Source organism: Haliaeetus leucocephalus, unplaced genomic scaffold, assembly GCF_000737465.1.
Source record: "Haliaeetus leucocephalus isolate CR32 unplaced genomic scaffold, Haliaeetus_leucocephalus-4.0 Scaffold339, whole genome shotgun sequence".
Classification (NCBI taxonomy): domain Eukaryota; kingdom Metazoa; phylum Chordata; class Aves; order Accipitriformes; family Accipitridae; genus Haliaeetus; species Haliaeetus leucocephalus.
Genome location: NW_010972775.1, coordinates 13,401,217 through 13,426,058, shown reverse-complemented (window position 1 = coordinate 13,426,058; position 24,842 = coordinate 13,401,217). Strand labels below are relative to the sequence as shown.

The 24,842-nt window shown below is 37.5% G+C and overlaps 1 protein-coding gene across 1 annotated transcript in view; it reads right to left on the bottom strand.

Moving 5' to 3' along the window:
- Nucleotides 1-24,842, bottom strand: part of ADAMTSL3 (ADAMTS-like 3) — a 184,739-nt gene that overhangs the window by 147,413 nt on the left and 12,484 nt on the right. The window contains exon 2 of the mRNA XM_010571932.1: nt 7,464-7,583. Within this exon, the coding sequence (XP_010570234.1) occupies nt 7,464-7,583 (120 nt within the window). The remainder of the gene's footprint in view (nt 1-7,463; nt 7,584-24,842) is intronic.

Sequence of the window (24,842 nt, the reverse complement as noted above, 5' to 3'; positions counted from 1 at the left end):
GGGGGGGAGTGATAGAACGGCTTTGGTGGGCACCTGGCGTCCAGCCAGGGTTAATCCACCACACCTCAGAACATGAAACACTGAACATGAGTTAAAAAAATTCAGTCCTTTATGAAAAATGTACATGGCAGAGACACTACAAAACCAAGGCACTTTAATATTAAAGTTTTTTGTTTTGATACAGACCAATCTAAAACTGAATAAACATGCAATTGTGGCCCCAAAGATATGTCCAAGAAAAAAAGGAAGAAATAAGTATATCAGAAGGTAATGTGTTTTAACAATTAAGTTCTATTTTCCATTAGTGGAAAAGACACTCCTGATTATCACTCGGTCAGTCCCTACAAACAGTATTTCCTCTAATCTGAAACTTTTTTCTACCCAAGCCAGGGGTCTCAGTTGCATACTGCGTCCAAGCTGCTCTCAACACCACTCCAAGCAGGGGTATATAGCAAAGCTTTATGCATCCCTGTACAGCCTTTTATCATCCATTAGAGCAGCCTCAGTACCTGTCCAGCACCCAGGGGAGCAGGAATAACAGAAACACCTGAAAGTTTATGTCCATTCTCCTTTCTTCCTTGAGAAGTTATTTCGGGGAAGGAGCTTGCAAATGAGGGGCTGCTTCTACTACCTGAGAATTCTCTGCCAGCTACTGAAGCCAGGATCATCACAGTCACAGAAGGACTAAGGATCCAGGCCAATGAGTTTTACCATGGAATTTAGTGGAATAGGATTACAGCCTCATAGTAGGTATTTGATCCAAATTGAAATGATATAAAATGTGTTTTCTGCAGAAATTGTATTATTACAGATTCCCTGTGAAGGCACTTACCCTGCACAAGGTGAAGACCTACTGGCTTCTGTAAGTATGATTTACACACAGAGACCTTTGGCAGGGTTGGGACTAACGCAGTAATACAAAACAAGAAAGTCTGTAATTCTTAGTGCACAAAGAAAAATGTACTGTATGCAGCACTTCTACTATTTTCTCTGAACAACAAAACCCTGTGTTTAAAATATTAGTTGGTGCTTTAAAAAGTGCCAGTTCCCCGTGCAGTTTGCCAGTAAACAAAAGTATCTTCAAACAGTTGTCAGTTCACTAAGCAATCTATCACGCACAAGAATATATCGCTAATGATGTAATTATTTGTGCATATGCTAGTCACACTTCCAGCAAGCAATCAACCTAAACAAAACCATTGTTTGAATAGGATCATACCTGACTTACACAGTACCAGTCTCTGTAAGAGTAGTTTTGCCTGAAATTGTAAGTGGTTTTCATTTGCTCTTAATCCCTGCCTCCTTCTCAGCCCCTCACAATCAGAAACACATTTCACTTGATTACAGAGCTAATTTCTTTATCCAAGTAATATTTAAAAACAAAGAAACAAACAAAGAAAAAAACTTAAAAATAAAGGGGTCCAAATTAAACCTGAAAACAAAATATAAAGGTATCTAAAAACCAAGCAAAAGAATTGAAAATATTACAGAGCATCTAACATCACTTTCAGTTAATTTTCCACAAACACACCAAATGATGCATTTTATATTCACACAGCCTTATAAACATGGCTCTAAACTCTTTGAACATGATTTAAAACTCCTTATTAACACCCATAGGATTAGTATGGAGTACCACAAACCTGATGTCATAATTTGTTACTTACACAAGATGTCCCAGCTAAGTGAATGGAACTACTTACAGAATTCAAGTCAGTGGAATTTCTGTTATTCTAATATCAGCACTCTGACTGAGTAAAGACAGCAAGGTCTGTCCCTTACTCAGCTGAAGAGGAGTATTTCTAACATAATGCTGAAATTCAGGTAGCCGACTATTAGCAGTTGCACCTCTGGTGCTCAGAGAAAATTAAGTCTACCAGCTCATTCTCAGAATACATAAATGAAACCACTGGGAGTGTTTGCTGGTGGCAGATTTGCATTGTAGAAAAACACCTGAAATAGTTTATGCCCACTTGAGAACAGCTTGTTCTTTAAATGAAAAGTTACACATTGAGATTCAAGATGTTAAGTCTTTTTAATAGTTCTGATTCCTTCTTCAGGGTATCAACAAAAATGTCATGTCACAGTATAACACAAGTTTCTGGCTCCTTCTCAAAATGAGTGTGCTGGAGCTTTATGTACTTAGGTAGCAAGCGTGCTGCTAACTACAAATCTTACTCCCTTCTCAGGATTAGAGCTTGTCTTCACTGATGTGTTAATTTGAAATAAGTTTGTCCCTTACATGACTCATCTCCAAGCCCAAAAATTTCTAGCTCCATTTCACTGGTGATTTACATGCAAACTAGCTGGCAATGGAATAAAAAGGCTCAGACTAGGAGCAGAAGCCAGCAAGCAGCTGATACTCAAAACCAGGCTGTGACTCACATACAGTTCCAGAGGCAGACAGACCAGGGAGGATGGCAATCATCAGCAGGTGGAGTGGGGAAAGCAGGAGAGAATTTGGGAGAAAAATAGCTGTCAGCCCAGCTGGATCCGTAAGACAACTTCTGTCCACATAATAGTTTACTTTATATGATATCGAACACCAACATTTATTGCTGGCTGACTACAAATAAAAAGGTAGAATAATAGGTTCCATCAGTTTATTTCTACATTAATTTTTGAAGTCATCCAGATCCTGGGTCCCACTGCCATTTTTTAATTAACACTTTAAATGCCATGCTTCTGCCCCCTGCTCCAACCCCCAAAAAGCAGAAACCAAGCCAGAGTATTTCTCTTTCTGGAGGACAAGGCATATATCAGAATATTTGCTCTCCCAATTTTGGCATTCACTTTATACCAGACTTTTCTAGCAAACCCAAAGAAAAGCTAGTTATTAAAAGAACTGTAACAGCCTCAGCCTGTTTATTACAACTTGCATATCTAGTTGAAAACAGACTCACTGGTTTCTACTTTACCTCGCATGGCTAAACACTCAAGTCTGAAAGTGCAGTTTTTCATTATTTTAATTGCTTGCTGGGTGGTTTAAAGATGCCCATATTTACCACTCTTCCTGACTGTATTTTTTAAAAAAAAAGATTTGTTTAGAAACGCTGCATTTCTTTGCCAAGATTGGACTACTTAGTGCCATATGTCTAATTCCGGAATCGGGGTGTCCTTGTTATGAGTTTAAACTGGTAAACATCATAAAATTTAGAAGGAGCAAGGTCAGCTAGAAAACTAAGTGGTCAAGCAAACATTTTCTCACTTAAAATAAGATAACCTCTTTTTCTTTTTTCTTCCCCACTCCCCCTGCCCCAAGCTGTCTCTTTCAGCCAGCCAATCAAAGTGGAAAGGTACTTCAAACATACTCAGCCCAACCAAGTTTTCACTGCTGTCCTTGTTGGTGGTCCGTCATATGGAATGGTTTTAATACTTGGAAGCAATACCTTAAGTGTCAGAAAACAAGAACATTTTATTTCTGCAGGAAAGCTTTCCAGTAGTACTAGTATTCTGGAAAAGAAAAAAATTCCTCGTAGTAGATTAAAAGGTGAAAAGCCAAAAGAAATCAGAAAGAAAACTAGGAAACTATTCCTTATGGCAAGGTTCAACTTGTATCTCAAAGTTGGGGGAACAACTATAACTTATATATTTATTTAAAACTCATTCAAGAATGATAGGAGAGGGGCATATTTTTTTCAGTCTCAAATTTCTAATGGCAAATGAAGTCTTTGGCTATGCATCAAAATCTATTTGGTACTGTTAGATTTAAATTACATTGACTCAGTAGAATTTTAGAAATGCAGTACGCAATGCACTGATGCAAGACATAGCTTGCTGAACAATGCAGGAGCTATAAGAAAATGCTCAATGTAAACATTTCTACGTTTCTGTTCTTTGGGAGGCCTCAAAAGTATTTGCTTTGAATCACTGTTTTTCTTTTTCCCTGAAGATAAAGCAGTAAATGTGTCAAAACTATAATGTACCATTCTGTCCAGATGTCACCTCAGTGAATAAAGGTGGCAGTATTTATTCAGGTCTTCTATAGTCATAGAGGCGGTAAAAAAAAAACAACAAACAAAACCAAACATATATTCACTGAATTTTGAAAGTATCTAGCCAAAGAATTTCATCTGCATGTAATTCTTAAGTACACACATAGCAACTGAATATGCAAAGGGCTTAGTACAATCCTGTACAAAAATGAGAGCACAGTCCTGCCAGATTAAACCAGAACAAAATGTACTATCTTACATGTACAACATGAATCCGTATGTAATTTTGCTGGGCTAGAACAGAGTACAGTGTGTTCCCATTAATACTTACTCATCTTCCATTTCAAACTGTAAGCGCGTCTTTTCAGATAGCAAATACTTTTGGATATTTAAGTAACAGCTAGTTCTATTTTACTGAGATTACTTACTAACAAAGGAATGAATGATCCTGATTAAACTGGCTCCCTGCTTGAAAAATATCAAACACAACAGCCAAAGAAAACCCCTTTGAAACATTCCTGTGTTTGGAGGGTGTAAGGAAACTAATCTTGGATCATGACGATGATGATGCTATATAAAAATAATATCCATCTATCCCAACAAACTGGAAATTTTATTGGCCTGGATATGAGGAACAGTACAAGGGGGTAAGGGCACACTTGGGAAGATACGGAAGGATGACTTTTCCTGCAAGGGTCTCGACATCTTGTTGGCTAGCCAAAAGAACAGAGGTTGTGACCCACCCTCTTCTCCCACCCCCATGCCACAGTCTTAGTAACCTCTCATCCCTTTTATCTATTCTGCTCCCTTCCATGAATACAGATGGAAGTATGATCTTCACAGTAGATCAGAAAACACAGACCTCTTGTTTTGTTGGGGTCAAGTGCACAAGGTTATTTCACTTTTCCAATTTTCAACTACATTAATGTAACTTAGGACGTACAGGAAAACCAGGACACTGTAGGGATGCCCACAGGTCAATTCTGGTGTTGAGGGAAAAGATGGGAATGTATTTCCCACAGGCAAGCACCCCTTCAGAGTGGGGCAGGACAGAAAGTGAATTGCTAAAAATGAATTAAGGTGTGCGAGAAGATGCTACTGCATTTTTTTATTATTATTATGTGGCAACTTTCCTGTACCGATTCCATTTCTGTGCTGGGTACATTAGGTAATTAAAAATGGCCTTTGAATATACATACATTCCTCTCTTTTTATTCACCTGCATATCCTTATCACAATTACCACATACCAAGCCTATCCATACCAGCTTACAAAAATTCAAGAAATTATGTGATGAAGGATTTTCACCCTCTGGATTAAGACTTTCTTCCATTCACTGAGTAAACGTCTGTCCTAGTTTGGATAGACTGCATTTGGGCTGCAGTGCTCATAGTGGGGGCGGGGAATCGCCGCTTGGGGGACTGGCTGGGTGTCGATTGGCGGGTGGTGAGCAATTGCCCTGCGCATCATTTGTACATTCCAATCCTTTTATTATTGCTGTTGTCTTTTTATTAGTGTTATCATTATCATCATTAGTTTCTTCTTTTCTGTTCTATTAAACCGTTCTTATCTCAATCCGCGGGTTTTGCTTCTTTTTCCCGATTTTCTCCCCCATCCCACTGTGGCGGGGGGGGGAAGTGAGTGAGCGGCTGCATGGTGCTTAGTTGCTGGCTGGGGTTAAACCACGACAACGTCATATGAAAGAGTACAATGATACACAGAAAACAAGAAAATTTCAAGTTTTCTGGCTCGGTTTGACCACTTGTATGAACATTTCAGCAAAAGCATAAGTAAATTACAACTGTACATTATCACCATCCTATGATTAAAAGAACTACTACTAACACAGTTGCTTTTATTTTCAACATTCTCATGTTTTAGCACCAGTTTCAGTTCCAAGAATTCAAACTTAATTTCATACTGCTCACCAAGTGTCTGAGAAGAGCAGGCTTCAAAGCTGGATCACCTTTGTGAAAGAACAGAACTTGACCAGATCCCAGATCCAATTCAGTTCCCAATGGAATTAATGGAAAAGTTTCCATCAAATGGAATTGAGAACTGGCTTCTGTATAGAGCTATGCTGGTATTTGAGGGTTTGGAGGGGGGGGGGGGTTCATTTTGTTTGATTTTTAATCTCCTATGCTATTCACATAGTCCAAACAGTCTATTCAAAGACTCAGATTATCCCTCTGTTATATTTGATTTATAACCTTCTCTAAAATGTGCTCCATTTAATGGAAACTATTTTAATCAAAGTGTATTACCTTTATAGTGTTTTTCGACTACTGTCATTAAATGCAGCCTGAGTTGCAGCTGCATTTTACTGTCCTGTAAGTTACTGCTTTCCCGGGTGTTTGGTCCAGGGGACATCTTATCTAAGTACCTTTTCTGTTGATAATCAAGACCCTCTAGGGTAGCAAAAGCATGAATTATTGTAAACATATTTCAACTAAGTTCAAATAAATTACAGTAGTTCAGCATGCTTTCTATTGTATCTTTTTTGCTTCCTTTTGTGTTCCTAAAAAGATACTTGGTCTAAAGCTTTAATAAACTCATCTCAGTTCTCTTCTCTCTTTAGACTAGTGATAAGCAAACTATTTTTCCGCAAAGTAGCTCCTACAAGGAGACCATCTTTCAAAATAAAGCTGCCAATCACTTGACAGAACCATATCTTGTGACTGCAGGGCAAGTTTGGCTCTTCACTCCCTTTTACAGGGAGTGTTTCCTAACAAATTCCCTCCTCTTCAATTAAGAAATGTACTGTAAGTGTCTATGAATGTAACTCAGACAGTTTTGATGTGAAGTTCAACTGACTTCTGGAACACATTGTGTTATGAGTAAATTTCCACAGCATGCCACACATTTCCTAGGTCTACTTTAGATCTTTTGCCAAGATTAACAGCATTTCTTTCATGTTGCTTTCTTTACATTTATATCTATATTCTATGTTTAACATAATGTTTCTATGGGTCTGGAGAAAGCATTAAAGATCTTTAACTTTAAAATACATAATTTGTTGCTTTCTAAACACTCTGCTTCATCCATTATTATGCTTCGCATTTGGTTCTTTATAATTCACTCAACCTTCCCTTCTGAAAACTTCATGAAGTAATAAAATTTGCTGACTTTTCACAAGCTGGGAAATGCAAGGTCTGTCTTGTACTGATTTATCCATGAAATAAAACAATTTAGGATACGTCAAACAATTCACAGAAAGGACAACCACCTCTAATTCTACACATTTTAGAGAACTAACTATAAACATCTATTAACACATCAATAAAACATTGTTGCTTTCATCTCTACTACATCCGAATAATACTTTCCATAAGTGGTTTTGATCCATTATTTCTACACTTAAGTGTCTTAATTTTCATTTCATGTAGTGTGTTATCATTCAATTTGCTATAAATTTGATGTGTCTTCAAAAGATAACACACACTTTGTATCTTTATTTCACAGTAATCTATATCTCAGAGTTACAAGAATGTGACAATCTCTTACCGTTTTCACATATGGCATACTGACCTGGTCATCATAACGATAAGTGAGGAATTGTTCCCCCGTGGTATCCTCAAGAAAACTCCCCTGTGGAGAAAGTGCAAACTCAGGCAAGAAGTATGCACCTTGGGATTGCTCTGCTCTTGTCTGTAAGAGATTCAGAAAGGTCACATTACAGCTACTACAAACACAAGTCAAAATTTTAAATCTCTATGCATATAATTACAAAAACTAGACACAAACTTTGGGGGCAGGGGGGAAGTTATGTGTTTTCAGGCACAGTATTTTGGGTGGATACTTTGCTACAGAGGTGTGCGACGACGATATACCAAATGCTTACAGGGGTTCAAAACCAAAGAAGATGCCTCAATAGCAGAATCATCTATTAATCAAAAGGATGTTATCCCTGCCTTATCAACCATCACTGCTGAAAACCACACTGGAAAAGCAACATTAAACTACACTTTCTTTTTCCTTATACACTTCACTAGACAGTTACTGGCTGCTGCAGATAATGGGGTTTTGGTTCAATACTGTATAACTATTCTTACAGGAAGATACCAAGACATAGAATCACAGAATAACAGCTTGGAAGATATCTTGAGAGCTCATCTTGTCCAGCCTCCTCAAAGTAGGGTAACCTATGAAAACATGACATGGTGAATTACTATCCTATCCTGCAGGGGAATGGGGAATGACTGAACACAAGGCAGTGGTCCATATTAGTTCTGTATGCTATTCGCAGTTGTTGAAAAGCAATTTGAGAACAGACTGGGAGAGGAAGAAGGGGCCATTCTGAGCTACAGAGGAGCTAATTCTGTCAGAATCAGAGTCAGTACCTCCAGCTGGGCTGTCTGACACCTGGGCACTTATTAGACAAATGGCTTTTGCTTTACTGATCTATGCATGTTCAGTATCATAACACACCTGAAATGTGCTAGACATGAGGAACACATGCTGGTTGGATACCCTGTCATTGCATTGTAGGTCTAAAGCATCCCAGATATATGGCAAATGTATTGCACAGACTCTTATGTCCTTATTCCTACTACATTGGAAGTCTACCCTGAGAAGCTAATTGGTTTGCATAATAAAGAAAATACGCAATCATCTTTTGAATGCAGAGTATTGAGTCCAGCTGTGGTTAGGGGAGAGTGGAAAGGGCAAGGAAATGAAAATTACCTTCCAAAACATTGACACCTTTCAGGGAAGAAAACAAGGCCTGAAATGTATAAGTTACTGCTGGACATTTCCCAATTAGTCAACTTAATAAATGGGGTTTAATTAAACTGTTTGTTATATTTTGACATATACATCGTAATTTTACATGAAAGTTAGCAGTGGCCATCAACCAGTTTCCAGACTATCAGCTAGAACTGTACCAAATATAGGTGTGTAATCTCAGTGCCAGATAACTAGAGATTTCAAAAGTAATCCACATAATTTAACCAGGTTTTGGTCGAAAAGGAAGGCAAGACCTTCTGCAGTTTCTCTCTTGCAGTAAGCTCACTTTCTGAAGCTCACAACTCATCTCACAAAAGGCAGACGACATGTCATTTGCAGTATAGGTCTGGAGATGTTCATGTTGCTTTTGCTTACTCTGTTCTGCAAAGAAGAAGCTGTCAGCTTTTCAGACTGTAAACCCCATCATTCGTGACAGCATTAGATTAACATACTTGTTTTAAATCAAGCAATCTTCATATCAACTAGAAATAGCTTGCAAAGGACATGTCTAGACTAGGGTAAAAGGTCATATTTTAGCATGCAAGACTGAACAAGATTTTAAAGAGGCTTTTTTCATCAGACCTGCATAAGAGTAATTCATGCTCACATCATGTTATCATGACATTTCTATAAAGCCTATTATAGCAGTGGTCTCACTTGTACACTTTAGCCAACTGACTCTATTTATGCAGAATTAAATCATAAAATATGGAGAATAAATCTACATTTGATAACAATAGTTTCCCCATAAAGCAACCAAGAGAGGTCCACAGTCATGCTTCATGCTGAATCCAAGCTGGCTGCAGCAGATGCAAACCTTGACATGTTAAGTATAACCCAGACATGAAACTGGCTGACATAATCTGGCATTTTTCCCCACTGGTTTCAATGGGCTATCGATAGATCCTATGTGAGGGAATATGGCAATGATGTAATCCTATGATTTCAGCACAGGACTAATGGATAAGAGATATGTGTTCTAAATCTCGAGTGGCTGGGGTGAAAGTACATAACATTGCTACCTCAGTTTCCCCAGGTGTAAAACACAATTACAACACCATCTGACCTACATTAATGGTGTACTGCAAAGTTTAATTTATATTTGTAAAATACTTTGGAAAAGAATAGTGTTAAGTGCTAGTGATTTATAACAATATTTTTGAAAAAGCTGCCTAATTTACAGACAGAAGAGAATCCAAATTACCCCACCACACTTCTTAGATTGCTTGTGTTTCTCATCTTTATAAGCTAAACATTTAAAATCGGAAGTCTTTGGACATTCATCAGTATTATGTTTGAATATAAAAGATGCCAACATTTGAAGCTGAAATAACAATTTAATAAATATGACATGAAAAACTAAAGGCTTCTCTCACACACATTCAATTTTCATATTAAAAGCTAATGAGCAGCTAGCCACAGGAGAAGCAGAAGAATGCTTGCTACATTAAGGCAAGTAAAATCTGGCTTCCAGGCATGGAAAAATTCAATGTAAAAGATGAATGTTTTATAAGGTTACACAGGAGGTTACAATGGAAACTGATCTGCTGACTACACCAATAGGTACTGCTACCTACCCACTATAACTAAAGTAAGGAAGAATGCAGCAAAGCATTTAATTAAAAATAAAAATCTACTAAGAACACACTATGAGTTGTCATGGCAAATCGAAGTTGAAGCCAAGTAATTACAGCTGGTAAACAACCCAAAACAAGAAGTTAATTTAAAAAAAAAAATCAAAGCTTCAAATGCTCAAAGAACTCTTCTGTATCAACTCAAAGTAGCAGAAAAACATTTTTTTCCCTCTAGATACAGGAACCTTCAGATAAGCTGCATGTGTCCAATGCACTTTCATTCATACATTGTACTGTTTCCACTTAGTCCACTTTATTCCCCACTGAGGAATCTACCAATGTTCCTTATGAGGCTTTTCTATTCCTATGGGCAATTTTGCTTAAATGTAATTCAAATTTCAAGCATCTGTGGGTTTATAGTATATTTGGGATCATTTCTGAATGACTTAGCTAATCTGATATAAATTCATATTTTAAACTAAAGACTGCAAGTGCAAGTTTCAGAAAACAATTACATTTCATGCTAGTGTTTTAAGTCTGTTTAATGGCCAGTTTAATATTAATAGCTTTAAGTTAAACATGTCAAAATTACAAGTACACTTAAGATTTAGAATGGGCATTTTAAACCAGCTTTTATGATCTTCTTAAACATATGAAGACGGTAGAAGGTGATAATGTAGCCAAACCAGATATAATAATAATCACTGCCTAAAATTCATTTAAATTAATACATCAGGTAGCAAGGAAGTGTGTACTACCATACTGACAAAGAAGAAAATTTAAAAGTTGGAAACAGGTTTGTGTTTGAAAATCTTTCTACCTATCGGTTAATCAGAACATGTAACTTATTAGTCAGAAACTGAAAAAACATAAGGTCTTCCATGCTACATCATTCTACCTATGTGATCAAGGAGAACTATCCTGGTAAGTAGACAATGTATGTAGGGTCTGGGAAGTGTAAAATGGCACTGTTCTTATTCAAAGGTTTATGCTCTGAGCACAGCTTTGATCTTAGGTTATGATTGCTTCCTCACTCATCACTCCCCACCTCAGTGCTTAAAGACTAAATTACTCTTCCACTTTCAACTGCAGAAGACAAAATGAATAGCTTATATCCAAGCCTCTGGTTTCTAGATCTCTCTCCACCAAGAGTTGCATGTTGTCATTTTTACTGCTGCCTGATTTCATTGCTCTGTATACTGCTCTGACTAGAAGCATCTGCCCTAGTTGAAGTTGCTGGATTTGGGGATTTTATATTTTATTTTATTACTGAAAGTAAGAGGGATGATTACTGAGTGCTTCGCAGCCAATGCTGACATTAGCAAGTAGCACGGCTGAGTAGGGCTGAATCTGCAGATAAAAGTGGTGTGCAGGACCGAATGCCCACACAAAGCATACTTGAAGGAGAGGGGCTTATTTTAAACTAGCTTTAGTCAATCCTATGGACTGAGTATCTCTTAGCAACTGAAGCACAGTAGGTGTACTGCTGGGGTACATCTTCTGGTTCAGTTTGATCCAAAAGGAATCCCATTAGCACACTCTGAAACCGCTACACAATGCAAACTACTTTAACAGCTCTTTTTTTCCTTGATACCCTGGATTCACATTGACTACTGCCATCCAACTCACTTGTAATTATCAAATCAGAACAGTTACTAAAATGTGGAGTTTCCCTATGACTAAAAATTACAAATATTAATCATTGGTCATTCCTTCCAAGGTACAGATTAACAATTTCATCAAAGGATTTAAACTGTTATTGTAATTTCAGATAAATTTAAAAAATGTAGTTTAGTCTACAATTCTCAGGGATCATTTGATACAAAGGCTATGACAAAGTTCAACCGAACCTCATAATAACATGCCACTATTCTATTTAATCATAGCCACCCGGAGACTGGAAAGTAATTGTTCCATATTTATATATAAACAGCAGCAGCTTTAGAAAGTGAGCTTTCTGCGAAGTCTGAGTTGTGAAGGTCAAGAAGATGAGAAAACAGAGATGGAATGTCTCAAAGAAACAACTTGAACGTAATTAGAAATAAAACGCTAATCTTGCAGGTACAGAGGAATTTTTAACTTCAGAGTTTCTTGGCACCAAGAACCACATTAAGAGAAAAATAAGAACTGTGCTCTCATGTACACTTCTTAATGCAAATCAGCATTACCTAGACTTAAATCAGTCATTCCCTAACCAAGCCTGCATGCTTGCTAAAATTGGGAGCATAATGAGAACAAGTTGTTTTGTGTAATGAAGAAGATGAAAACTTCAAAATTATCTATTTTAAATGCCCAAGATGACAAAATACCACACTCTTCCTGAAACTGCCTCAATATCTTGTTTTTAAAAAGAGGAACAGACAAAAGATAAAGGTCCAGTCACCTAAACCTTTAGTTATGCATAACTGCACTATCCTGCCCAAAGTAAATTCTGTTATAAAAAGACCAGCATAGTGAAGGCAGTTTGCTTCCCATAGTTTTGTGGCTCTTTTATTAGTTCTTGTTGGAAGGGGAAAATTGGGCAGGGTCTTGAAAGTGTTAGTTTCCAAAATCGCTTTTAGGGAAAAAGATGGGAAAAGCAGATAAAGTAAGAAAAACTGTCTGCATTCTTAATGACCTGTAAATACTTTTTTTTTTTGGTCAGATTAATATGCATGGCAAGTTCAATCATATACCAAAATGTATGCCTTCTGATTTAATTCAAGTTAAATATCTGTCTACTAAGCTGCTGTAGCATATGATTTACGCCCCAGGGAAGTAATATACCAGCTAAGTAGCAGTTCAGTTTAATGGCTTTTCAAGGACTCCAGTACAAAAATGTTGGATAGAGCATAGCACTCCAGCTTCATCACAACATGATGTGTTAGCAGATAAACAAAGTCACATTAACAGTTCAGAACTTCAAACATCTCCAGAGCAAGCAACACTGATGAAGAAGTATCTAGTAAGACTCAGATTAGCTTTTGTCATGGCCAAGATTTACAAAACCAACTTCCTAATGCTAGACACTCTGAAACATTTAAAGACCCTTCAAGTGAACTGAGTTTCCACAGAAGCTGCCAGCAGCTCAGCATTTCTGGAGACCAGGCCAATTATTTAATTATTAATGTTAAACTAAGAGGTCAGCATTTCAAACCAGAATTAAACTATAAATGTCATTTCTTCTAAAAAAAGAAAAAAACTCAGCTGAACTGATGAAAGCCAAGCACTTCTTCATAAAAGAACCCTGAAACACTGAACATGACTGTCGGATTTCATCAGGGAAGTCACAAGTGAGAAGATGAGACAACCTGAAAGACTGAACCAAAATTCTTCCAGGGACAGAACTCAAGTGTGTGATTCAAGGATTGTTTTTCCGTGGTGCATGCTCTTTACTAGCTAAAGGCAGACTTCAGACCTATCTGATTTAAGACCAAATCTAATGATTTTTCCTCTCATCTGTCATTCTAGATCTGTTTAGAACATGTAGAAATAAAACAAGCTTGGGAAAATGCGCCTGTAAGTTGAAGATACATACAAAGATAAGTCAAAGACAATTCTTAAGTATTTTGCATAAGCCACCTATTTATAACACAGCAAAATGGTGTCAGCAAGCAACTTAGAAACTGCAAGTTCAGCTATTACTTGAATAGTGTCTACTGTTGAAAACTGAATTTAAGCTACAACTCCAATCTTATTCACAACTGCAAGAAAGCAACTGCCTACATCATCTCAGCTGCTCATCAGACCAAGCCCATCCTGTGCCCATTAAGCACTAGGACTCATCCCACTGACTTGAATGTGCTTAAGATCATGTCATCAAAACAATAGTGCTCAGTCTAAACCTTTTTTCATGCTGTAGGTTTGTACAACTTAAAGCCAACACTGAACACAAGAATAATAATGGAGATCATTTTGCTTTTAAATTAAGATACTATCTTTCAGTCTTTTCAAAGGACATTTCTACCAAAATTTTTCTTGATTAAATGTAAATACATTTTCCTTGGTATAGCTTGGGCTGCAGGCTAAGATCAACACATTTTGAAAATCTTTCTCAGTACCTTCTAAAACTTATACCAGAGATTAGACTTTTGGATATTTATCAACAACTACTTGTGTTTTCTCTTACTATGGTCTGGCTAAAAGATTAAACTTTTCACTGAAAGGCTGCAGTAGTATTCAGCCAAAATCTCATTTAGTTTCAAAACCCAGCTTAAATATCAACTCTGTTTCGTATTTTCAAAAGAAATACGAACCCTGGAGTTTTCCTTCTTCCAGTGAAGCTGCTTCTAAACTCTGTGTTAGGCAGACTCTGCCTTCTTTCCAAAGGATTGATTTGATGTGTCTAATACTTGGTTTTAAATGAGCTGCACTAGCAGACTGAAGTTGCTCCCAGTGATATCAATGGCAAAGTTCCCACCAACATCCTTACAGAACCAGGGCCCAAATACATCTGCAGCAGGACAACATCCCTTGCAATATAACACTTACTATTAGAATTGTAATAACACTAGATACTCTACGCTTTCTAGCTTTGCATAAATAAGAGCCAAGGTGAAAAATACAGCACTCAGACAAGATGACCCTAGAGCAGTTCATTTCCAATTATTGTCAGAAAGTTAGTGACTGTGGATCAGATTCTGCTTTCAAAATATGCAATGCCCAATTATTTCCCTAAGTCTTTAGTTTAGCCTTGGGGGTATGGGCACAACAATATTTAGAGCCAACATAAAAGTAATTTTACAGTATACGGATAAAACATACACTATAAAATCTGGGTATTACTATTACCAGTGAGAGTAGAGTTTCACATACAAAGTGCACAAGCCTATTCTTAAGAACAAGAAAAAAGGCTTGCAAAGATATGGATTTACCAGTAGAAAGAGAAGAAACTAGATAACAAAAAACCACAGTAATTTTAATCCCTGTCCTCTGATTTCCTGACACAGTGGTGATACTACTTATATTCCCAGCATAGTGGGATGTCTACTTTGTCTACTTACAGATGCTGAGAATTTGCATTAAGTATGCCAGTGGCATAGTGTTGAAAGGCTGAGAGGTGCTGGCAGTCTGGTGAGGAGGGACTGTACCTGCTGTATGGAGGGAAAGGAATTCATTCTTGAACTCATACCTCCTGTATGCACACCTTGACTGCTCCATTGCATTTTTCTGTTTCTTTACTTGTTTATGTGTTTTATATAAAGGTCTTGTTCAACAATTTATCTTAAATAAAGCACTGCCTTATGATAACGTGAAATTCTAACAACGGCTTTGAATGGTGAAGAAAGATTCTACCTTCACGTTCTCTGAGGCTTGGTGCTCTAGGGGCAGGGGGAGTGGTTAGGAGATGTTTTCACTTTTTTTTTTGAAGACTGAAGTTTTACTAAAATCCTTTTGATGAACCCTCCTCTGTGCCTAAAACAGTGAATGGGAAGGAATATCTTGTTAAAAAATCTGGAAATGAGACAGAAAATACTCTTTCATTAAAACCTCTTTTTCAAGTCTTGCAAGCAAGACAGACATAGGTGACTGAAGTCTTTGAAAAGACTTTTTTTATCCCTTCTTTCACCATATGTTCCACTATTCCAAAAAAACCCTTCTTTTCATTCTTTATTTAGTAACCTAATAATTGGTAAAACTTTTGTCATAAATCAAGTCCTTTCCGCATTATCGGAGCATGTTCTCACAGAACTCTATCTCTTATTCATTGAAGGTTTCTAAGGGTCCTTATGATCTCCATTGAAAAAACATGCTACAAAAGTACTGTCAGCATCCTTAGCAAAGAAACCAGGATAATCTGTAATATTTTTTTTAAACTTTTTTTAAAGTGTCCTTTATCATGAACACCATGCAGTGAAAGAACTTTTTTGCGCTGAACTGGCAAGCTGCTAACAACTGGACTCATCTGCAGGAAACAATCTTGCTTGTCCATCTATGGACACAATTGCAGCTCCAGTAAGTAACACATCGGAGACTGGAAGCATAATCTTTGAGGAACAAAAGATTTATTTACAAAAAGGCAAGAAAGGAGCATAGTTTAAGGCTATGCAGGATCACTCACTGTCAGAGGCAGTGGAATTATAAAGCCCAGCAAATCAATACATGCACTGAATGAAGATTTACATTGCTTAAGGAGTAAAAGGAAGAACAAGGTGAAATGAGAAAGGATATAGTGTGATTCCTTCAATGAGCGGTAGGAGCCTCTATCACATAGAGGCAAGACACCTTAGTAGCTTTGGCAGGCCATGCACTAACATAGACCTTACAATTATTCAATAACAACACAAAAATAAATTTATGATTGCGGGCTACATGAGATGAATAAGAGGCTGTAGCAGGCTATGGGCTGCAGGTGCCAAATCCTTTTCTAGCGAGATGAATAGCACCAAATAGGCTTGCAAGGGCAACATCACCCTTTTCTAATAGATTACTTCCTTCTCATCCCCTTCCCCAGTATCGAGACTGAATAATTGCACTAGTAATGCTGAAAAAAGGGTACAAGAAAGGTGTGAATGCTCCCAGGTAACCAAGAGTTGCATCTAAATGGGAAGCTTCCTAAAAGCTAACAGAAAACAAGAATTTGAGGCAGGTGAAACTTCATGGCACCATTTTGTAAGCAATTCTGCACAGCAGTTGCAAAAAGCCCCTTTGTTTTCATTTGGCCACAGTGACGTACACACACTGATGTGACTGCAGGATTCAGGATTTAAGGAACAATATCCTCAGTTAGACACGACCAACCTTTTCTACATACAGGTTTAAAGACACCAAGGTAGACAATACAGGTTGCAAGCAATTCATAAATATTTATATGTGAGCAAAATGGGACCTAGCACATTGTCGGGTGCTGCAAAAAAAAGTGTTAGCTACTATCAGATAAATAGGCTAATGATGAGAGAAAGTAGGATACTAGACTTCACACAATACTTAGTTCCTATACAGTATATTATACAGAGAAAATACACTTAGTTCTTATATACTATAGTATTACAGTACTATTCATCAAGAGATCTCATATGACTCAAAGTTGTCATTATTCTCATTTTACAATGGCTGCTCCCAGGAGAGTCTGGCTAAGAATGACATGAGACTCCTGACTCAGATTTTCGTGATTCGTTTCAATTTAAATTATAACCTTAATGTTATTAATGTTATGTTATGTTAGTGTGATTATTTGTATTTAATTTCCTTTTGAGTTTTTTTCTTCAATAGTGATATAATTTGAACTGACATAGTAACATGCTTTTCATATACTTCAGTTGAAATTGTGCCTAAGGGCAGTGAAATTCTCATCCATAAGCTGTGTAAGGAAAAAAACTCTGGCACTCAGAAGTCAAACACCTGCTAGAACTAGTGGCGGATCCAGATTTTTAAGAGAATTCCTGTTGCATAATGAAAACACAAAGAAGGGAAATGTGTGGGGCAACGGAATGGTATTAAAACCATGGCACTTGGGGGTGGGGGGGAGAATCCTAAACCACGATATACTTCAGAGCTGAATACTGAAGATCTTGTCATTAAAGATGTTCACAAGTGCAATTACAAACAGAGACTTTTGTAATGTGGGGAAGGCTGAACAGTGACTCTTTATCATACATTGCGGGGCATTGCCATGCCTTTCATTGCTAATGACAGGGAGTTTTCTCCCTGCCCTCAATCTCAGTACATCTGCTTCTGATTCAGGTGGCAGGGGAAAATTGGCAAGTATTCAGCCCCAAAAAAGCATGCCCTAGCACTAGTAATTTTTCTTCATTGCATACTGTTTATGCAATGTTGTCATCAGCAACAACATGGTGTTTATCATGAACTGAACGGTAGATGAAATGTATGGAATTGCTTTGCTACTGTAAATGACTACAAATTCTCATAACAGAAATAGACCTGGAAACAGGCAAGCTCTCAGCTACAAAAAAACTAGAACAATTTCTCAATAAGAAAATAAACTTTGGTGCAACTATTTTGAAGATCGAGTAGCCCAAAACTCAAGTAGGAGAACCAAAAGAGCATGCAACTAAGCAACTTTGACAGATTAGGAAGATAGAAAGTTTCTGACAATCAACACCTACCATCAGAAAATTTCTCAATGAATGAGATCCTCAGAATCCTGTAAATACCATATAAACAGGTATAATTCAGTAATTTGAAGAATAAGGTGGCAAGATTCCTCTTCAGAGACAAGTTAAATGTTTACTGTAGGATACATAAATATCCTTCTAAAAAAGAATGTACTTACGTCATACACACAAAGGTCACTCAGCTGTATTAAAATAACTAAAACTAAAATAAAACAAGATGCAAGAACAATCTTTATTGATCAGTGGTGTTTGCTGACCTACTTCTGTCACTTCCACAAAGAATAAATACACATAGATAAGTCTGTGTAAAAGCTTGTGCATGTACAGATTAACAGAGCAAAAATGCTCAAGTAAATGGAGAACTGACATCAGTGGCGCCAGAACTTCTCTTGTATGTTCCAAAGGCACTAACATGACCCGCACGACACAGCCCACAGAACTCGCTGAGGAAATTTCTGCAGCAAGCTCACCACTTCTTTTAAAAATAGGAAACATTTTCTAAAAGATTCAGTCAGTTCAGAGTCTATCAAGGAAAAGGGAATATACCCAATATATACATTATTTCTACATTTAATTACCTTCATTGCTAAAATTCTGTACATTTTTGCTCTGAACTTGCCTAGCTTCTGATCTAGGCCATTGGATGAGCCTGGGGGGCGGGCGGATTGTGCTGTATTACACCATCCTTTATTATCAGAAATAATTTTCTCACTTTTCGACAAACAAGATGGGAAAGGTGGTATGTGGTGGCCTAACAGCAACCATGAATGACCAAAATACTTATAAACACACTCCTGGTACTGCTGTCCCATGGAATAGGAGAGCTTGGGCTAGCACTGCTCTTCATCCACCTTTCAGCAGAGCACTGAGAGCACCTGCTACCATTTTGTCAATGTATCTTCCAAGAGGGGCCAGGAGTGGGGGGTGTCCCAAAATTCTAGTTACAAAGACAGACCATCCTGAATAAGAGTGTAAATAATCAAAATGGTTCTCCTCCCTGTGACCTCTAGCTGATGAATCCTTTCTCACCTGAAAGAAATTAGACTGCCGAGAATGCCACAGCCAGATGTTCACTCTCGGGCTAACTTATGATTTACAACAGCTCAGCACATGAATGTGTCTAACACATGGTGAGGAAAACATGATTTTTCCACTGTTAGTTTTCCACCACTTCTGATAATTTTAGTGATACTAACTCAGTTCTTCGTCTACTCTTCTTTCTCCATTGCAGTAAGTCCCTTTGCAGGGTTTATGGACTGAGCAGCCTAGCACATTGACTCGGTCAGGCACATTTTCACAATAAGGAAGCAGTTAAATGGTCATAGCTCTGCTGTAGGAATGTTGGTTTAAGGCTATTAATAAGGCACATGAGGTAAATGCTTTTCAGCCAAGTGCCCTCCCCGCGTGCACACCTGTTTCAGCATAATTTTAAAGAGAAATTCCCAAAAGAAACTGTTCACAGCATGCAGCCTCTAAGTCTCAAATGCATTTTTGCAAATACTCTAGAGCTTCTAAGCTTTTTGTGCTTTACTGATGTCAGGAATACTGATACACCAACCATCAGGTGAAGCATTGCTACTTCCTAGTAAGCCATTTTCCCCTAAGAAATTATCTTTGTCTTATTAGCATCTCTGTCATCTACCACTTTGAGATTATTGCCACTGACTTCCAGTATCTTGATCATTCCCACCTGATCTGCTGCTGTTGAAATGCTTTTCCTGACCCAGGCCCACTGTTCAAACACTGCAATTCACTTCTCTAAGCATGCATCCATACTGTTACATATTTAATTTAGCCTCATTTAAATCTCAGCTTAACTATTCCCTAAGTCCAGAGATGCCGGTCTTGATATCTTTGATCCATCCATTTTCTCGTTTCCTCTTAATTTTTTTTTTTTTTTTTTGGGGGGGGGGGTTCTCTGAGTGTACTTCGCCTTTGTCTCTTGCCAGTGAAAGCATCTCAAACAGGGCAAGGTTTTAACAGTGTGTTATATTGAGCCAGCCACACTGTCCAGCATTAACAAAGCAAAGGCTGACTAGAAAAAGGTCAGTAAGTGAACAAAAAGCAAATAATGTACCAAAAGAAGCAGAAGCACCCCCAAAAATGCCAAGTCTCCAAATCAGAAGAGACCAAATATGAAAGAGGACCTACCATTAATCTGAAGATTGTCCCCTTCCTGGTCCAATTTATCTACTAGCATTAACTGACAGTATTTCACACGTACACTTACTAATAAGCCACTACTTAGATAACTATGCTTTAGCAGTAAAAAACAGAGCAATTAGAAGCTCACATGACAGGCACTGTAGGCATCTGTTCACTGACAACTGTTAAGACTAATGGTCATTAGTTTAATGACTCTCATTTTTGTTCTACATGATGTGTATAGTAATGCTGGAGGACTGATATGGTGAAGGGGAAAGGGCTCTTACCGAGGTGAGAAAAGATAAACACAGGATCTGCTGCTGGAAAGAATGAAATAAATCCTTTGAATGAACTGGAATTGCTGAAATGTTAAAAGACACAGCTGAGCAAGTCAGACAGAAAATGAAAATAGAAACTGCTAATTCAGGACAGGATGCCTGCTCTAATCAGGATAGTTTCAACACTGTGACTTTATTACCCATCTTCCATGACCAGCAAATAAATTTCATTAAGCAGTTCTAAAATGATCCAGGTGATTACGGAAAGACATTCAATGACCATGACAACAGAAAAAGGATGAAAAATGGACAACACTGAAGAACATCTGTAATTCAAAGGCAAGACATTGTCTACTGTTTTGCCCTCTTAAATTCTCTGCATTTTCTTTTTAAATATTTTTAGCACCAAGGGTCTTCACTGTGACTGGTCTCACTAACATACCATTTTTAATGCTCTAATAGCCTATTTTTCAAATGCAACCAGTAGCAAGTATAAGTGACTAAAACAGGTATCACAGAAGGAACATTGAAAGATAGGCCATGTGATTGTATTCGTAGTCACTCATCTTGTATTCTCATTCGAACAGCTGAAGTCAAGTGAATTGCTTCACTATGTGTGCATTACTCTGGGAACTTGGCTACCATATCCACAATATGTGATTTGCCAATATATACCACCTGCATACTGAGGGAACGGAAGACCTTCCTGTGGAGTAATATCTTCCCATCCTGTGTGGGTGTACAGAAGCAGATGTGTATGTACAATGGATAGCTCCCAGGACAGATGAATTGAGACATGTCATAAGTCATGCAATGCTTTCCAATAATGATTGTCTTTCTATGGGAAACTTAACAGAATAATTTTATTCCTTCAGAATACCACATTGGAGTTTATGATGGCATAGCAAATGGCTAGTAAGATAAACTGTCCTGCTTCCTTCTCTTTTCTAGCAGTTTGAAGAATCTAACTGTAGGGGGTGATAACTCTTCAGTATGTACTTAGTTACTGGCATTTCACTGAATCTACCAGCAACTAAAAATCAGACACACAACTGAACACTAAGTAGAGGCTGTAGTTAAGCTACTAAAAAGGCCTCCTACCTTGACCAATACAGGAAAGGTTGTGGGGGGACTGACACTTATTGTTGCTGCTGGTACAATCAAATCTCTTAACGCATTTGTCTTGAATGCAAAATAAGCAATTAGCTCTAAGTGACATAGACATCTTTTAGAAGGCAAGTCATTCAGCCTGCCCTGCTCCAGCAAAGTGGAAAACACCACTGTTTTTCTCCAGAAGTGGGACAGCTACTAAGGAACAGCTTTTCAAAAGCAGCTTTTATATACTGAATTGTAAGAGTAGACCTAATCTTGGTTTGTCCACTTGACTTTGTCTTTTGAAAAGCTTTCATGCCTCTTGTAGGACAAGGAATACTCCGCTCACTCCTTCTAAAAACATCAAGGGCAGGAGGAAATGTGGAGCTCCCAATACATGCCTGATTTCTAACCAACAGTGCAAAATCACCTATTCTTGCCTCTCTAGCAGCTTTTCTTTTACCACTACCATTTGCACATAATGTTAAACAGAATTCTTGACAGCATAGTTTAATTTTAAAGATTTACAGAAGGGCACTATTCCTACAGAAAATTTTTCAACTATTCCTGAGCACTTTTGGATAGATCTGTGGCAATAACCTCCCCTGAATTTTCTTATCCGCAGTCAGCTCTTAGTTTGCCAGTACAAGCTAAAGTGAGCTAAGAGGCCAAGCTTAACAGTTCAATATCTAAAGCTTTAGCATGGTTCCAGATTCTCATATGTTTGTCTTTAGCATTCTAAGACTTTTCAAAATATAGACAGAATCCAAGAACAATGGACTGTGCAAAGGCAGGGAAATAAATTCATCCGCCCTTTTATTTAATTGCAGAGGATTCCTTTTGCCCTACATATCTACGACTTCTCAGACTAAAGACAACCATGATGCTAGGAAACTACTGAAACTAGAACCTACACAATCTAGTGAGTTTGCAAACAGTGGTGTGAAATACTGTGCTCTTACTGATTCAGTTGATCTACTCTTATTCTGCATAATTATACATCTCTTCACATTCTACACTGCTTTACAAATTGTAAACAGTAAGATAGTCTTACTCTCACAGCCAAGCTGTGCTATTTTCCCTTGCACTTTTTACAGGCCTGGCTTCCTCTGCACTCTGTACAGAGTAAAATGTTATTATATGAAGCCTAAACAGCATCCATTTTAAATAACAAGACCCGAATATAAATCTTAACCTGTGTATTTCTCTGCAAGTTTGGCTGTACTTGGAATTATCAGTCCAGAACATCTCTATTTCAGAGCCCAGTCCTTTTTGCCAAGAGAGATGTTCTTTTATCCTGATTATAGTGAAAAAAGCCAACTTGCTGGCCTGACTCAGGCTGTAGTCATTCTATGCCTTTATACAACCTTTTTATAGTTTCTGGTAGAAAGGCTGAAAGGAATCCTACACATCCACACAAGGTCTGAAATTTGTTGCCCGCTTGCAGAAAACCATCCAAAAATGACTGAATGAGATTTGTCCCTTCCTTATGTACTTTTCCTTTCCTAGAGTTAAGATGGTGTATGCAGCGATTTCCCTCATTTTGTGTCACACCAGCTTTAATAACAGAGAAAGGAGCTGACTGCAAATTGTTCTATTAAAAAATACAACCAATTTCTCAAAAAAGTTTGATTACCTACTTAAATAAAATCCTCAAAGAAGCAACTACACACTTTAAAAGGAAGTATGGGACAATAAGAAAATCTCCAAGTCAAAATGCCTATGCCAAGAAGATTTAATATGGTCTCTGAATCTCAAAATAAGCCAAAACTATTCATTCCTGCAATTTACAAACACATATACATTCCAAATTGCCTAAAAGCCATAAGAATCCAAACCAATCACCAGCATTTCACAGATTAATCAAATGCTTCATGCAGACTGGGAAAACACAAGGCTGTGCTGCCCTCCTGTTTTTGCTCCTTCAGCATCAAGCAAAAACCTGATACCTATTCTAAATCAATGTATTCCACACTATTGCTTCCTGGGAGGCTGGGGGCTGAAGACATGTAGGAAATGAGAGCCTTTCTCCCAGTACTTTTCAAGGTATAAAAATTACATTAAAAAATTCCAGTAATATAACAGTAAATATAACAGTAATATAACAGGAAACCTTGCACTTAAATCCTCAAGTCTACTGTGAGTGGACAAGTTTTTCTAACAGGACACCCCACTTAAATAAATATTCCACCTACTACTACTCATATTTTTCTCTTCATGTATATGAAAAACAGCCAATTTGCACTATTTTCAGAATAATATTCAAGGCACAAAGGAAGTTATGTATAGCACATTTTAAACAAAGTCAAAATACAGAAACCAAATTCAACTTCAGTTGAGAATGTTTTAAATAAATTAAAGTTAATAGAATAAACCCTTCTCTGTAAATCTCTTCTTTTAATTTCCTTTAGGTAAAGATAGCAACATACTAGATTTAAGGCCATACATAACATATCAAATGCTTTTTTTTTTTTACAGAGGATCTATTCATAGCAGCTTGTATTTGCAACATATGCAGCAAATTATACTCTTAAACACTTAATCCTAATAAAGATTAAATTTCACCCCTAACAATAAAGCTTGCATAAATCTTACTATACTTGAAATAGAATTCTACAAATAAATAATAAAAGTCATAGGTAGCTATCATGACAATTAATAATTGAACATTTGAGATGTAAAGTTAGCTGTTTACATTGAAATGTTCTGATGAAATATTAAGAATAATTATGAATATTTTTTCAACTGGTAAATAAAAGAAAACATAAACCTTAACAAGATATAGTAAAATAAGAGATAGGTGAGAGCCCTGTGAGTCAGTGTACATGTCTCTGAAAAATGTGAGCTCTTACGTGCCCTCTGTAGCAGCCATGAATGGACTGATCCCACTGAGAGGCCTTTGCAACTCCAGCACCTTGCAGAAGAGCCAAGTACCGCACCAACCCTCAATGCAAATCCAAAGAGAGAGAAAAATGACTACTGCAGCACAGATCCTCTGGTAGTAACAGCCCATATAAACAGCACAGGCTGCTAGAGTAG